The 12,764-nt window shown below is 44.7% G+C and overlaps 1 protein-coding gene across 1 annotated transcript; it reads left to right on the top strand.

Moving 5' to 3' along the window:
- The first annotated feature begins 911 nt into the window (after positions 1 to 911).
- On the top strand, positions 912 to 10,270 carry rgmb (repulsive guidance molecule BMP co-receptor b). Its single transcript, XM_084552225.1, has 3 exons — positions 912 to 1,426; positions 5,292 to 5,866; positions 7,576 to 10,270. The coding sequence occupies exons 1-3, from the start codon at positions 1,309 to 1,311 to the stop codon at positions 8,332 to 8,334; spliced, it is 1,452 nt and encodes a 483-aa protein (XP_084408351.1). The 5' UTR covers positions 912 to 1,308; the 3' UTR covers positions 8,335 to 10,270.
- Positions 10,271 to 12,764: the final 2,494 nt, after the last annotated feature.

Below are 12,764 nucleotides of genomic sequence, written 5' to 3'. Positions count from 1 at the left end.
CCGGTGGATCAAATACATCAAAGGCTTTATACAGAAAATTAATAACAGTGAGGGAAGACAGGGAGTCGTCCTAAATTAAAAGTTATGAGGAGGGTGAAGAGTTGCAAGCCGAGAAACCCTTCTGATTTCGGAATTGCTTTGATTTTAATGTGTTTATTCTGCACTTTCTGTATTTTTTTGTTCTTTCATGCTCCAAAACAACAACACCAAACAAAAAGTAAAACACATCAAAACGATTTTTTAAAACTTGATTCTGCAGAAGACACTGTAAAACAAAAAACAACACGCATTTAAATTGACACATAGGCTGCAGAACTTAAATTATGCAGTCAAACATAAATGGAGCATTCTGATTTTTATTTGTATTTATTTTTTCTCGACATAAAAACACCATTTTATTGCTGCTCCTGGTCGATGCTCCAGTGATTTGATTTCTCGCTTTCCAAAAAGATTCGTGTTGCTCCCGAAGCACGATTTATTTATCTGGGAACGAATGCCATCACTATAACTGCTTGTGAAAACTAATTTACATATCCACAACTCTTATAAAAAAAATTCTCAGGCGGTTAAATGTGTTTCTCTTTGTTGTTGGAGGGAAGGATTATTCTCCAAGGTATAAACAGTGATTTATTGGCACCTCACCGACGTTTTACGACTTTTATCTCAAACTTTTACTATTTTATGGATTGTGCTCTCTCTCTGTTTGTGTCTGGGTGTGAGTGCGTGTGTGTGTGTGTGTGCGTGTGCGTTATGGTAGGCGGGTTTTCCGCCTGCAGGGTTTGGTTGATTCTCCATTGATTTGTTGGAGGGGCAGGGAAGCGGGAGGAGGAGGAGGAGGAGGAGGAGGAGAAAGTGAAAGGGGAGGAGTGGAGGAGAAACCCCGGCCTGGCGAGGGAGGGAGAGATGTGATTGTGCGTGTTTGGGACGACGAGAGAAGAGAGCGATCGCAACCGAGGCAAAAGTCCGGTCGCGGCGAGAGCGCACTTAAATCACGTGGGGCTGAGGATTTGTACGCGAGGAAAAAAAAAAAAGAGAGAAAAAAAGAAAAGTAAAAGTGTCGTCGAAGTGACTTCTGGTGCCACTTTGTTGTTCTCCTCCTTTCCTCCTCTCTTTGCCTTTCCACCCCTCCGCCCTGCATTCCGCGGAGCAGCTGTGTTTTAATGCCCCTGCGCACCCGAGGAGGAGAGGAAGGAGAGAAGAGTGAGGAAGAAGAAGAGGCAGAAGGAGAAGTGAGAAGGCCTGGACACCACCCCTCCTCGCCCGTTGGAAGTCTGTCCACTCTCCCCTCCTGGCCCTGCATGGACGGGGATGGGGAGAGCCGGATGCTGTTGCCGCGGGGCTGAGCGCCTCGCCTCCCCGTCTATGGTGCGCCGCTTCCGGCCACTGCTGCTGCTGATCATCGTTCTCTGCTGCGGTGCTCACATAGGTAATTAACCACAATTAAACGCTGCAAAACTAGTGTGTGTCTCTCGGTCACGGTCGCAACTAATCTGCAATTTTACGCACTTTGTTATCAAATTTCCCACTAATTGTTGCGCCTGCTATCTACACTTCTTTTCAGTGTCGTTGCACTTGGTGATGATCAGTGATACTTTACCAGTTATTAAGCGTTTCTAAAGCAAATTGTGTGGCCGATCCTTGCGTTGGGCCCATTGCTGCCTGACAATGGCTCTCTCTAAAGCGGCAGTGCAGCAGTCTGAGCACGGATCGAGTTTCGCCTCCTCTCTCCTGGGCCGTCATTCTCCTGTCTGCCCCTTAATGGCTCATGGAGGAGGGGAAGAGAATGGAAGAGAGTGCCACTACCTTTCCTTGTGTCCGTATATGTAACAGATTTATTCAGTGCACTGTACAAACAAAACAAAATCTATCCCAGTGTTGATTGTCACAAGAGGTAAAAACTTGTTTTGGGATGTAAATCTGTTGTTTATGCCCAGTTGATGCAGATTGATGAAATGCATCATAAGAAAAAATAATATATCAGGTAGTCTCATTAAAGAAATAAAGGTAAATTTGTCCTTCTGATAAAATCAGACACTTTCAATTTACATTAGTGGCTGTTTCGCTTTTGGTTATTACTAACAGAAACTCCTGAATCCTAAGAGAAGTACTAATAAACGAACTGAACAAAAGGAGACTCTTAACTGAGAGCCGAATGTTAGCGAGGTGTCTGCAGTGAGTAGCAAGAAAAACAGAAAAATGTGGCAGTTGGATAGACTCTCTTTCTGAAGCTCTTGATCTGCTAATTTATCATTGTGTGCCACTTCACGTGCTGCTCAGTTTATGTTCGGCTCAGATTCATTTTGCATTTGGTGCAAAACAACAAAAAAAAAAGAAAAGAAACAACAGTCCCCTTTCCCGAGGCCTGCTTTATTTGCCCGAGTCTGTGTGTTTTTATGTGTGCAGGGGGTCGGCGTGGTGGCGGCTGTCTGTTGAGCAGTCACACCTCCAGTAATTAGTTTAACACAGCTCCGGCAGCAGGACAAAACCGCCTCTGCACACAGCCTAGTGGGAACAGAGAGACCCACTTCACATAAAGACCCTCTTGGCACCTACTGCTGCGTGTGCGTCACCTGGAAAGAATGTGTATTATTTAGCCGTTTGAGCCAAACAGAATGTTTTATTTGTTAAAACTTGTGCTTGCTCGCCGTGTTTAGATTTATCTCATTGTTGCTCCAGCTGTCAGCTCCGTGTGTCTCTTTAGACAGGGAGGCAGGAGTGTCTGAAATGTTGACTATTGTTCGCAGCGTCTAGCCGAGAGCACATGCTGTAGTGAGTTCCTGTAAAGGTAAGCTCGGAAGGCTGTTAGTGGGATTTGAGCTCAGCGCGTGAGAGAGTGCACACAACAAGGTGATCAATAACCACTTCACAAGCCTTTCCCCCGGTTGAGAGATGATCCCAGTAGATCTTTTTCTGATCTCTGGAGATCAAAGAAGTTGAAGGCCGCAAGATTATGAGACAAAGAATCGCTAAACCGAGCCTGGGAGATTCAGCTGGATCTTTTGACCTCTGTCTGATGGGAGAGAAGCTGCCTCAGGATGCGGGAAGAGAGGTAGAGAGAAGACCAGGGGGCGAGCCGAGCGGCGAGGGAATCAGGAAAGGGAGAGGGCTGAGGGCTGAAAACGGAATAGTGCTGATGGAGGAAGGCGATTCAAGCTTTAAAAAAAAAAAAAAAAAAAAAGTCTGACAACAGATGATGTCTGAGAAGAAACAAGATCTGAGACCTGTCAGATGATAAAGTCAGATGTGAGATTAGTTTGAGGATGAGTGGGGGCGAAAAAAAGGTTAGAAGACACTGATGCAAAGGTGTGGGCATCACAGCTCTTTTATCGTGTTAAGACTTACCCCAGGGGGTGATACAAACCAGACTCTGAATGTGTTGAACACATTAGCTCCTCGCATCAGGAGTTCTTTATTCTCTTCTTAACACTATTTTCAAGTCAATTCAGTATTCACCACCTTGGCTCGGCTTACCATAAATTGCTTATTTATATGCATAGATTGGATTTTTTTTTTTTTTTAACTTCAGCTATGAATACTTAGGGAGCTTAAGAGGATGACTTCACAAAACTGAGATCAAGAAAAGCCTTGAAGAACAAAAATAAGAAGCTTGGGCTTTGATATTAAGCATAATTATATTCAGAACATCCTCGTATGGAAATCCTTTCTTGCTTTAAGGAAATGCTAGAGTGCAGGGTCAGCTATAGAGCAGCACATTGTGAGCTGGTGTAAACTCCAGCAGATGCTTGTCATCAGTAAGGTTTTAACCTTTTTCTATAAGTCAGAGGCTTGAACAGAGTGCTTTGGTTACAGGGTCAGCTCCCTTCCTGCTATGTCACCCAGCTGGGAAAATGTCTGTGAATAAGTGCTTTTGTGCGTCTTTTAGAGCAGCTCATGATCCTGATACCTTCTGAAAGAGAATAAACCCACTCTGATTAGATTGGGAGGAGTATGTAGGTACTGCGGGCCAGATAGGAGGGAGAGAAGGAGGCAGTTGGTGCTCGAGTCAACGACACAATGTGTCCTCAGTGCTCGGACCGTCTGTGCAGCGGTGGCTGGCATGGCAGGCAGCCTGCTGGGTATGTGCGTGTGTGTATCTGTGGGCTGGTGTCAGTATTTAACAGGCGGGAGAGAGATTCTGAAGTGTGGTGTGAGTGGGGGTCCGTACCTGCACCCTGATTTCTAAAACTCAGAGCAGCACTGCCCCCAAATGGCGGCACCCGACTCCTTCATGCCCCAAAATCAAATACATCTGAGTGTGCTGTGTGCCTGTGTTTATGTGTTTTCTGGAACTTGTTGTTTAGTGACGGCGTGACATTGATGGAATCTGTTGATTTCAGTAACAAAAAAATAAAAAAAAACCTTGCTTTCTGCTTTTCCTTGGCCATTAGGAGATCATGCCACCATCTGAAGATCACTGACTGTTTGTGTTTAACAGAAGCACAACCAGCATTCTTCCTAAGATAGCTATTTGTGTGCGTGTGTGTCTCTGTGTGTATGTGTGTGTCTTTGCAGCTGCCCATACACTGCAGAGCCTCTCTCTCCGGCCTAATCTAATAGGAGCACGCTGTGACTGATGCATTAGGTCTGGTCTCTAATCTCTCTCTCGCTCCTACCCTCTCTCTTTCCCTCTCTGATGATCCGTGATATGAAAGGCTGGTTTGACCCGCGTTACGTTCAGAAATGTAGAAATAGAGAAAACGTCGGGGACAATTTCATACCAGGAAATCTGTTTGTGATGAGTGTACACGGACAGAATAATCAGCCTTTTGGTTGAAAATTGAAGTTGCGTTTGGTGACGGTGTGTGTTTTTGATCATTTATCTCCTCTGCTGAAGATACGCAGGGTTTGAACGTTACAATGAGGTTCACAAAATCACAGTGATATGTCTGTATCTGCAGCATACCTGCATTGTCTTGCTCATGCTTCTTGGCTCTACGGGAACTATTATCTTACTCCTTCGGGGAAAACCTGCTTCATCTTTTCTCTCTGGCTGCTCTTTGGTTTATTACACTTGAGGTTTATTACGCTCACAGAGCGGTGCTGCCGGTTGATCAAGACTTTTTTGCAGTTTTATTAGGTTGGACTGTAGCAGGCTGGTATCATTGTGTGTTTAAGATCAAAGCCTTCTTCACAGTTAAGCCTTAGCCGCCCTGTGTGAGAGTATAGTCCTATTCATAACTAATTTGTCTGATATGCATGTTTCTTCATAGCTGTTTTCAGATGGCCACCCACCTTCGTGAATATATTCATTTCTGCCAGTATCTCAGACTTTATCTCTGTTTCCTCTTCAGGTCAGTGCCAGGTGGCCACCCCTCAGTGTCGCATCCAGAAGTGCACCACCGACTTTGTCTCCCTGACCTCCCACCTGACGCCGGCCGTGGATGTCTTTCACACTGAATTTTGCAAGGCCCTACGTGCGTATTCGGCCTGCACCCAGAGGACAGCCAAGTCCTGCCGGGGGAACCTGGTGTTTCACTCGGCCGTGCTGGGCATCTCAGACCTCATGAGCCAGAGGAATTGCTCCAGAGATGGGCCCACTTCCTCCACACACCCCGAAATCCCACTTGAGCCCTGCAGCTACCACAGTCGCACCCAGCACGCCCACGCGCACTCCCACTTGCATTCACACACGCACACCCACACTCACGGCCATGGCCACGGGCACGGCCACGGGCTCGGCCACTCTCACCTACCTGGCTACCTGTTTTGCGGGCTGTTCGGGGACCCTCATTTGAGGACATTTAAGGACAGCTTCCAGACTTGCAAGGTGGAGGGGGCGTGGCCTCTCATTGATAATGACTATCTGTCGGTGCAGGTCACTAATGTCCCTGTGGTTCCTGGCTCCAGTGCCACAGCAACCAATAAGGTAAGAACTGTTTAAGGGGGAGGCAAAGAGCAATTGCCCTTTTTTAGTCTAATTTGCTTTTATTAAGCCTGACAAAGTGAGAGCAGCTGGCGTAATCTGGTTTATTTCTGTGTGTTTGTTACTATAATGACCTCTAAGTTGCTTTTCTGGGCCTCGGAGTAAGAAATCTTATCAGTGCAAAAACACCCTTGCTCTCCCTGCTCTACTCTCTCTTTCTGTCTCGTTCTCTGCGTCTCTCGCTCCCACACTCGCAGGTGTGTGGCAAACAGCCTCGATCTTGTGACCGTCTCTTGTGACTGAAGCAGTGTTGGAAATCTAACTTGGTTAATGGCTGCGTGTAGCCTGACCTCTAATAGCTTGGAATGAGACGTGTGAAAGGACCCACTGTTTACTTATGTGTGTGTTTGCAAGCATTTGTGCATGCGTGTGTGTCCCGTAAGTTCATAAGTGGCACTCCTTGCGCTCGGCTTAAAGCACGATGTGTGTTAAAGGTCCCTGTACAACAGAAAAGGCGCTCGCACAGTCACAAACACACACGGATGACGAGCCGCACAAGGTGATCTTTGTGGTGTTAAAGAAGCAATGTTGATGTTTCCCCCGATGATCTGCCCTCTCTAGCTTAGTCGATGGCTTTAATTATTAAAGCACATACACACCCATGCATACACTTAGTCATGCATACGCTGGCAGAAACACACACACACAGATATACACACATTAAGCAAATAGCAGGGTTGCTACACTGTGGAGCTGGGGGTTTGACCTTGTGTCAGAGGTGGAGCAAATTATTAGTCACGACTATTAGGGACACACACACACACATACATGCACACACACACGCACACATTAACAACTCTCCGGGCTTAATGGCCTGCCAGGCCTCATTCCTCACGGCTGTCATGTGAACAAAGCAGCCATTCACCGGAACTATGATGCTAGCGCTAACCGTAATGCTCACACCACACCCTGCGTCTACGGCCGCTTCCACTCAGCACTGGAGCCCCATGTGTTTGTGTGCGTGCATGCATGTGTCAGCATGTTTGCATAGCTGTGTCAAATTACAACTTGTTAAAAAGTCATTTAGTCATTTCTCAAATATAGGGTGATGAGAGTCAATAACCTGGGTAATGGGTGAATGTTAATATTTCTGCGCGCACGTGTGTGCGTAAGAACGGGTCCTTGTACCTCACCTCTCCTACCTGTCTTGTGATTCATTGATTAATGGCTTAGTCTGTGTGACGGTGAAAGTGCAGTTTCCAATGTTCTGACCCAAAGACACTCAATTTGCAATAGCACAAAACAAAGAAAAATAGCAAATCTTTACAACTGAATGACTTTTAAGCTTGATAAAGAGTGTAAATTAATGAGTTAGGGCTACGACATATACATTATGTGTCATTTTCAGTATCACTTAATTTCTCATTTTGTTTGTCTGCTTTATCATTTATTCTGTAAAATGTAAAAACTATTTACATTAATTATCACAAATTCTAACGATGTTTTATTGACTCATTCGAGAAAGAAAGGCAGCAAATGCTCACTGTAACTAACAAATGTTTGGTATTCTTGCTTCAACAACGACTTTACATTCGACTCTATTTGTCTTCACCGTCAAACTTCTATAAATAATAAATTGACTCTGTACCTGAACCGTAAATCATGCACTGAACTCTCTTTAAACTCTTAACTGTCTCTGTCTTTCTATATAGATCACCATTATATTTAAGCCCTATGAGGGTTGTACAGATCAGAGGGTCTACCAGGCCGTCACAGACAGCCTCCCTGCTGCCTTCGATGATGGAACCGTGAGCAGCGGAGACCCCATCCAGACTTCTGCTGATCCAGAGGGTGCAGCTGGGAAGGTCAGGGCTCTGTGGATCTCCGAGCGCCTCCCAGGGCACCACGTGGAGCTGCATGCTGGCTACATTGGTGTAACTGTAATCGTTCGCCAGCTGGGGCGCTACTTGACCCTGGCAGTGCGGATCCCAGAGGACCTGGCTCAGGCCTACGATGCCACCCAGGACCTGCAGCTCTGTCTGAACGGCTGCCCCAGCAGCGAGCGCATCGACCAGGCAGGGCATCTTTCCCTACCCCTCTCCCCTCCTGCGCTCGGCCTGCAGCTTCAGCAGCTGCATCGGCCCAGCTACTCCTCACAGACTCAAGCATCCCCCTATGGTGTCGCGCAGATTTTCAGTGTGGACGCAGCGAAAGAACGGTGCAGGGAGCAGCTGGACGTGGAGGATATTTACTTCCACTCCTGTGTGTTTGATCTCCTGACCACTGGGGACGCTAACTTCACAGTGGCGGCGCTCAGCGCCCAGAAGGACATGGAAAGTCTCCATCCACACCGGGATAGATGGAGGATCTACCCCCGTGGCTCTGCAACCTCCACCTTGCACTCTGTTTCTCAACCTATCAAACACTTTGCTCTGCTCCTGCTGTGTGCTCTCAGCGCTGCTTTGATGTAAGGCTCAGAGTTTTTGTGTGTGCCTGCATGCTTGTAGGCTTGTGTGCACTAGAAAGAGAGTTTGGGCGTTCATTTTGCTGAGCACTGATACTGAGCCTGAGTCTCCTCTCATGCATAGGGGAAATGGCAGGCTGGACAGTTACTGGGAGTAGAAGTTTTTTTTAGGGGAGGTGACCGACCTCCCAGTGGGCACAGGAGACACTGATAGCCTCTGGAGGTAAAAAGAAAACTAAGGTCACATGATGATGGCTTCTAAAATCTGCCTTCATGGTTGGATAGAACGCAACTGACAATGACACAAATGTTTCTGTGTGGGTGAATTGACTGTAAATAGTTCATTTTGTCTTCAGTGCACAGTGTAATGTTGTAGATTTTGTTTTTTGTGCCAATTGATGTGATTTTTTTTCAATACCTCAGACAGAGGATGTTTGTTTTAACAAAAGCACTTTATTTTTTTTTCTCCACAAATCCACATCAGTGTTTCCTCTTTCACTCGCTGTTCTCCACCAAAACCTGCGATGGCTCAAGTTCTGTAACCTGTAACCTGGTTTTGGAATCAGTTGAACGCTAGGAGCCGCCGTTTCTGGTGACGGCTCCGCGTCTCATTTTAAGTCAGTCCGTGTGAGCTGTTCTGTTGAATGTATAATGAATATGTAGTCACAGCAAAATGCCATCAAAGGTAATGTTTTGTTGCTATATGAATCATTTTTCTTTTTTCAGTCTAGATTTCAACTGTGTGAGTGTGTGCGTGCGTGTCGAGTGCTTCAGTGTTATTTTACGTGTTGGTGACATGTTTGAATGTGTTTTCATTTCATCTGATTCACGTTAGAGGTATTCCCACCTTTTTTGCCAAGATGCTGTGACTGTACCGGCTCGTGTTTTTTATTCATCAAATGTTTTGTTATAATTTGAGCCAAAGAGATGTAATGTATTTTATTTTATTTTTTTTTTATGTACAAAGGAAATAATAACTCAACACCAAACCAGCACCCTGCTCCCCCTCCTCAGTTTTTAAATTTGCTACTGTCGACTGCTTTTCCCCTTTTCCCCGGAAGTGACTCCTTATTGAGTTGATGTGTGATAGACACTGAGGAAATTGCCCTGGGGTATGTGCTTCAGCGTGGGAATTTGATACTCGGTAGAAACGTCATCCCTTAAGACTACAACATAAGATAGGTTAAGATAATCCTTTATCTATCCCACAGTGGGGATTATTATCTAATTATTATGCCCAGTTTGTTAGACTGTGTAAGCCTAATCTCAGTTGTTTTTGTTTGTCTTTTTGGCATTGTGATCTCTTACATCACGTGTGAGTGTCGGTTTGGTGAAGAGTGACTGGTCAATGTTGAAATACTTAACTTATTTATGAACGTAATGTCCTGTAGAGGAAGTTAAGCTCCATATTCTTGCTGTTGGATAATAATTTAAAAAAAAAAAAAAAAAAAAAAAAAAAGTCTGATGTGATTGTACTGCCACCTAGTGGTGCTTTGTTGCTCTGTCAGTGTGTTACTCAAGGCGCTCAGAAAATGAAAAAAAAAAAAAAATGGAGGAAACAAATTGTGTGCCAGCGTTTTATTTAAAAAACAATAAAGTAAAAACAATCCACGCTTACTTTCTGTTTATTCATTTTACATTTGAAGGAGTTTAAAAAGCAAAATGAGTATGCTGAAAATGTGAAAATATCTTAACGTGTAAATGCACTAACTTATTTCTTCAGTATTAAATAAGAGTGGGACAAGTACCTCCTCACAAAAGCGCATACGCGTAAACTAGAGGAGAAACATTAAGCCATCTGTCTGAGGTTAGGCTTCAATCAGATACCAGGTTTGGCCTCACAAACACGATCTGTTTTCAACTGCCACAGTCGACAACACCTGGGATGGCAATATGAAAAGGCTGAAAAAGGCGCGGTGGAGGATGTGTAGCGTAACAGCAAACTCCTGTCATCCTGACAGCGGATCATTTTCCATTTAATTCGTACGACTTTTCCAAAAATAAAGCTCTCTGTGAAGCTGTCTTCATGAAGGACAAGAACATGCACGTCGTCTTTCGGGTGCAGAAATCCTCTCTGTTGAGACTTCAGACAAGAAGGAGCTCCCCGCACTGGGGTTTCTTTTCAAGGTCACATTGTGAATCAGAAACTCTCCATTTCCAGCATCTGAAAAGTCAAACACGTTATTAAGACCTCTAGAATAATATGATTACATTTTTCATACTTTTTTAACAATGCCTTACATTTAAAAGAACAACAAGCTGTATAAGAGGCTCTGTGTCTTGTATTGTTCATACTGATTACAGACACTTACCACTTAATGACAATATAAATGGTCATCAGAGTGTTAAAGACGACGATCTTTATGAAAATCAGCCTCAAAGCCAGTACAACCACAGAGTTTGTCCTCACATGAATATCTGGAGAGCAAACCACACGAACCAGCATAAGCCATCTGTTTGAGTCACAGGGAATTTTTTAATTATTTGGAAACAGCTCAAATTTACCCTCTGTTCCTTCATCTTCATGGCACATCTTGTCTCCACCGCCTGAATCATAGAATTGTGTTAATTCAAGATAACACACAAAACTGAAAACAAAAAACGAAATATTGAAAGCATATTCTCACATGTGATCATCTCTACCTGATGAGGTGCCGTGGCGTCGCCTCTTGACTTTTGAGTGTTGCCTGCGACTTACGGAGCAACCGTACGATGGCCAGTCGCTTGTTGCTACGGTGATTACTGCCACAGCACTGTGGCCGCGATGCTTGCTGGTTACGTGGTGGCTGTACAGTGCGGTGAACACGTAGCCCTCTGACGCTGATCTCCAGCTGACCTCCAGGTGCCCCCTCCTGAAGTCGCTCACCATACACACCAGCAGCGTCCAGCCGAGCCTTTCCCCAGACAGGTGCACCGGAGGGGCCAGAGACGCCAGCACATTACCCTCTACCCCTCCTGAGGCAGGTGGGGGGGGGGGAGGAATCACATGAAGAGGATCATAGTTATAAAATATGATGCAATGGTGCTTTTAAAAATGTAATATCATTACCAGATACAATTCTAGATATGTCAAAGTCTCATAAAAATCCCAAATCTTTGTGATTCTGATAATAACTCAAGCAGAAGGAGTCAAGATTAATATATGCTCCTGAGGATATAGGGTTACGTGTATGATACAGATTTCATAGATCCTAAATAATAACTTAAGTTAACTTTCAGACGTGATTAAACACAAAAAAAAATGCCAGCAAATGTAAAAAATTCCTTCTAAAAAGTTTATATTGTGTACAATTACGACCTTAATGAAACTGCACATTTTTATTTCATTGATTCAACCTAAATAATATTTACCGTAACAACGTGTTTAAATGTCTTACCTGTCCACAAATAAATGATAGGAAGGTAAAAGATACTCCTGGACGGCTCAGTCATGTCTGCTTTAGTTTAGAGTGACAGTGTGTGAGCGTTGGTGTGTTTGTGTGCCTTGTGTATGGGTGTGTGAAATGGGGGCATGCCATTTGGCTTTGCCAGGAGCATTGCATGATGGGGGATTGAAATGTCTCATTGTTGTGACCTTATACCAACAATGGAACTCCCTTGCCCCCCTCCCAACACACACACGCACACACACACACACACACACACACAAACATCGGGAGAAAGAGAGGGAGAGAGAGAGAAAAACAGTGTGAGCACATGTGGAGCTCTATCTGCTTTTGTGAACGCGCCATAAAACTGGGAACTGGACGTTGTTTTTGACAGGAGAAAGACAGTGAAGAGCAGTTTCCACAACTGGAGACACACACCTGTCCGCGGCTGTTAGCTCTGAGGTGAGAAACTGATGATATCAACACACCCCTGAGCATTAGAGGCACTCTTGTAGGTTACACCTGCAAACACACACACATGCGCGCACACACACACACACACAATAGTTTCAGAGTGTGATATTTAGATGAATGAATATTTATTAATCATCATTTAGTCACATTTTTAACGTACTTATATCACCATCTGTGTCCTCTCAGGTCATTAATTAACAAAGCAAACATGTGAAGCTGCATTCTCTCTCTCTCTCTCTCTCACACACACACACACACACACACACACACACACACACACACAGAGAGAGAGGCAGTTTTTTCGTCAGCATTGGGCGGGAGCAAAGAAGAGAAAGTGAAACTCAGCAGCAGAGACAAGGAGGAAGTATGATGAAGCTAAAATGATCAAGGTAAGTCTTTTCGACATTTCTAAAGTAATTTACCCCTTTGGGCTCTATTTTACAAACTGCAGCGTTTCAGCACACCTCCACGGTCTGTCGTGCAGTGTGTCTGGTGAGCTCTGGAGAGCATGTAAACAACAGCTTCAGTGCAGCATAACTGGTGCCTGTGCTGCCTGATTTGAACTGCATGCAGCTATGCTCCGGGCAGCTGTTGT

The sequence above is a fragment of the Chelon labrosus genome, assembly GCF_963514085.1.
Source record: "Chelon labrosus genome assembly, chromosome: 9".
Classification (NCBI taxonomy): domain Eukaryota; kingdom Metazoa; phylum Chordata; class Actinopteri; order Mugiliformes; family Mugilidae; genus Chelon; species Chelon labrosus.
Note: the sequence above shows the minus strand (reverse complement) of the source record. Positions and strands in the feature narration are given on the sequence as shown.

Bases quoted from the DNA above. Each gene is read 5' to 3' on its own strand.
- rgmb (XM_084552225.1), top strand. From the start codon at position 1,309: ATGGGGAGAGCCGGATGCTGTTGCCGCGGGGCTGAGCGCCTCGCCTCC. The intron at 1,427-5,291 runs GTAATTAACCAC...TTTCCTCTTCAG, and splicing joins CTGCTGCGGTGCTCACATAG to GTCAGTGCCAGGTGGCCACC. The intron at 5,867-7,575 runs GTAAGAACTGTT...CTTTCTATATAG, and splicing joins GTGCCACAGCAACCAATAAG to ATCACCATTATATTTAAGCC.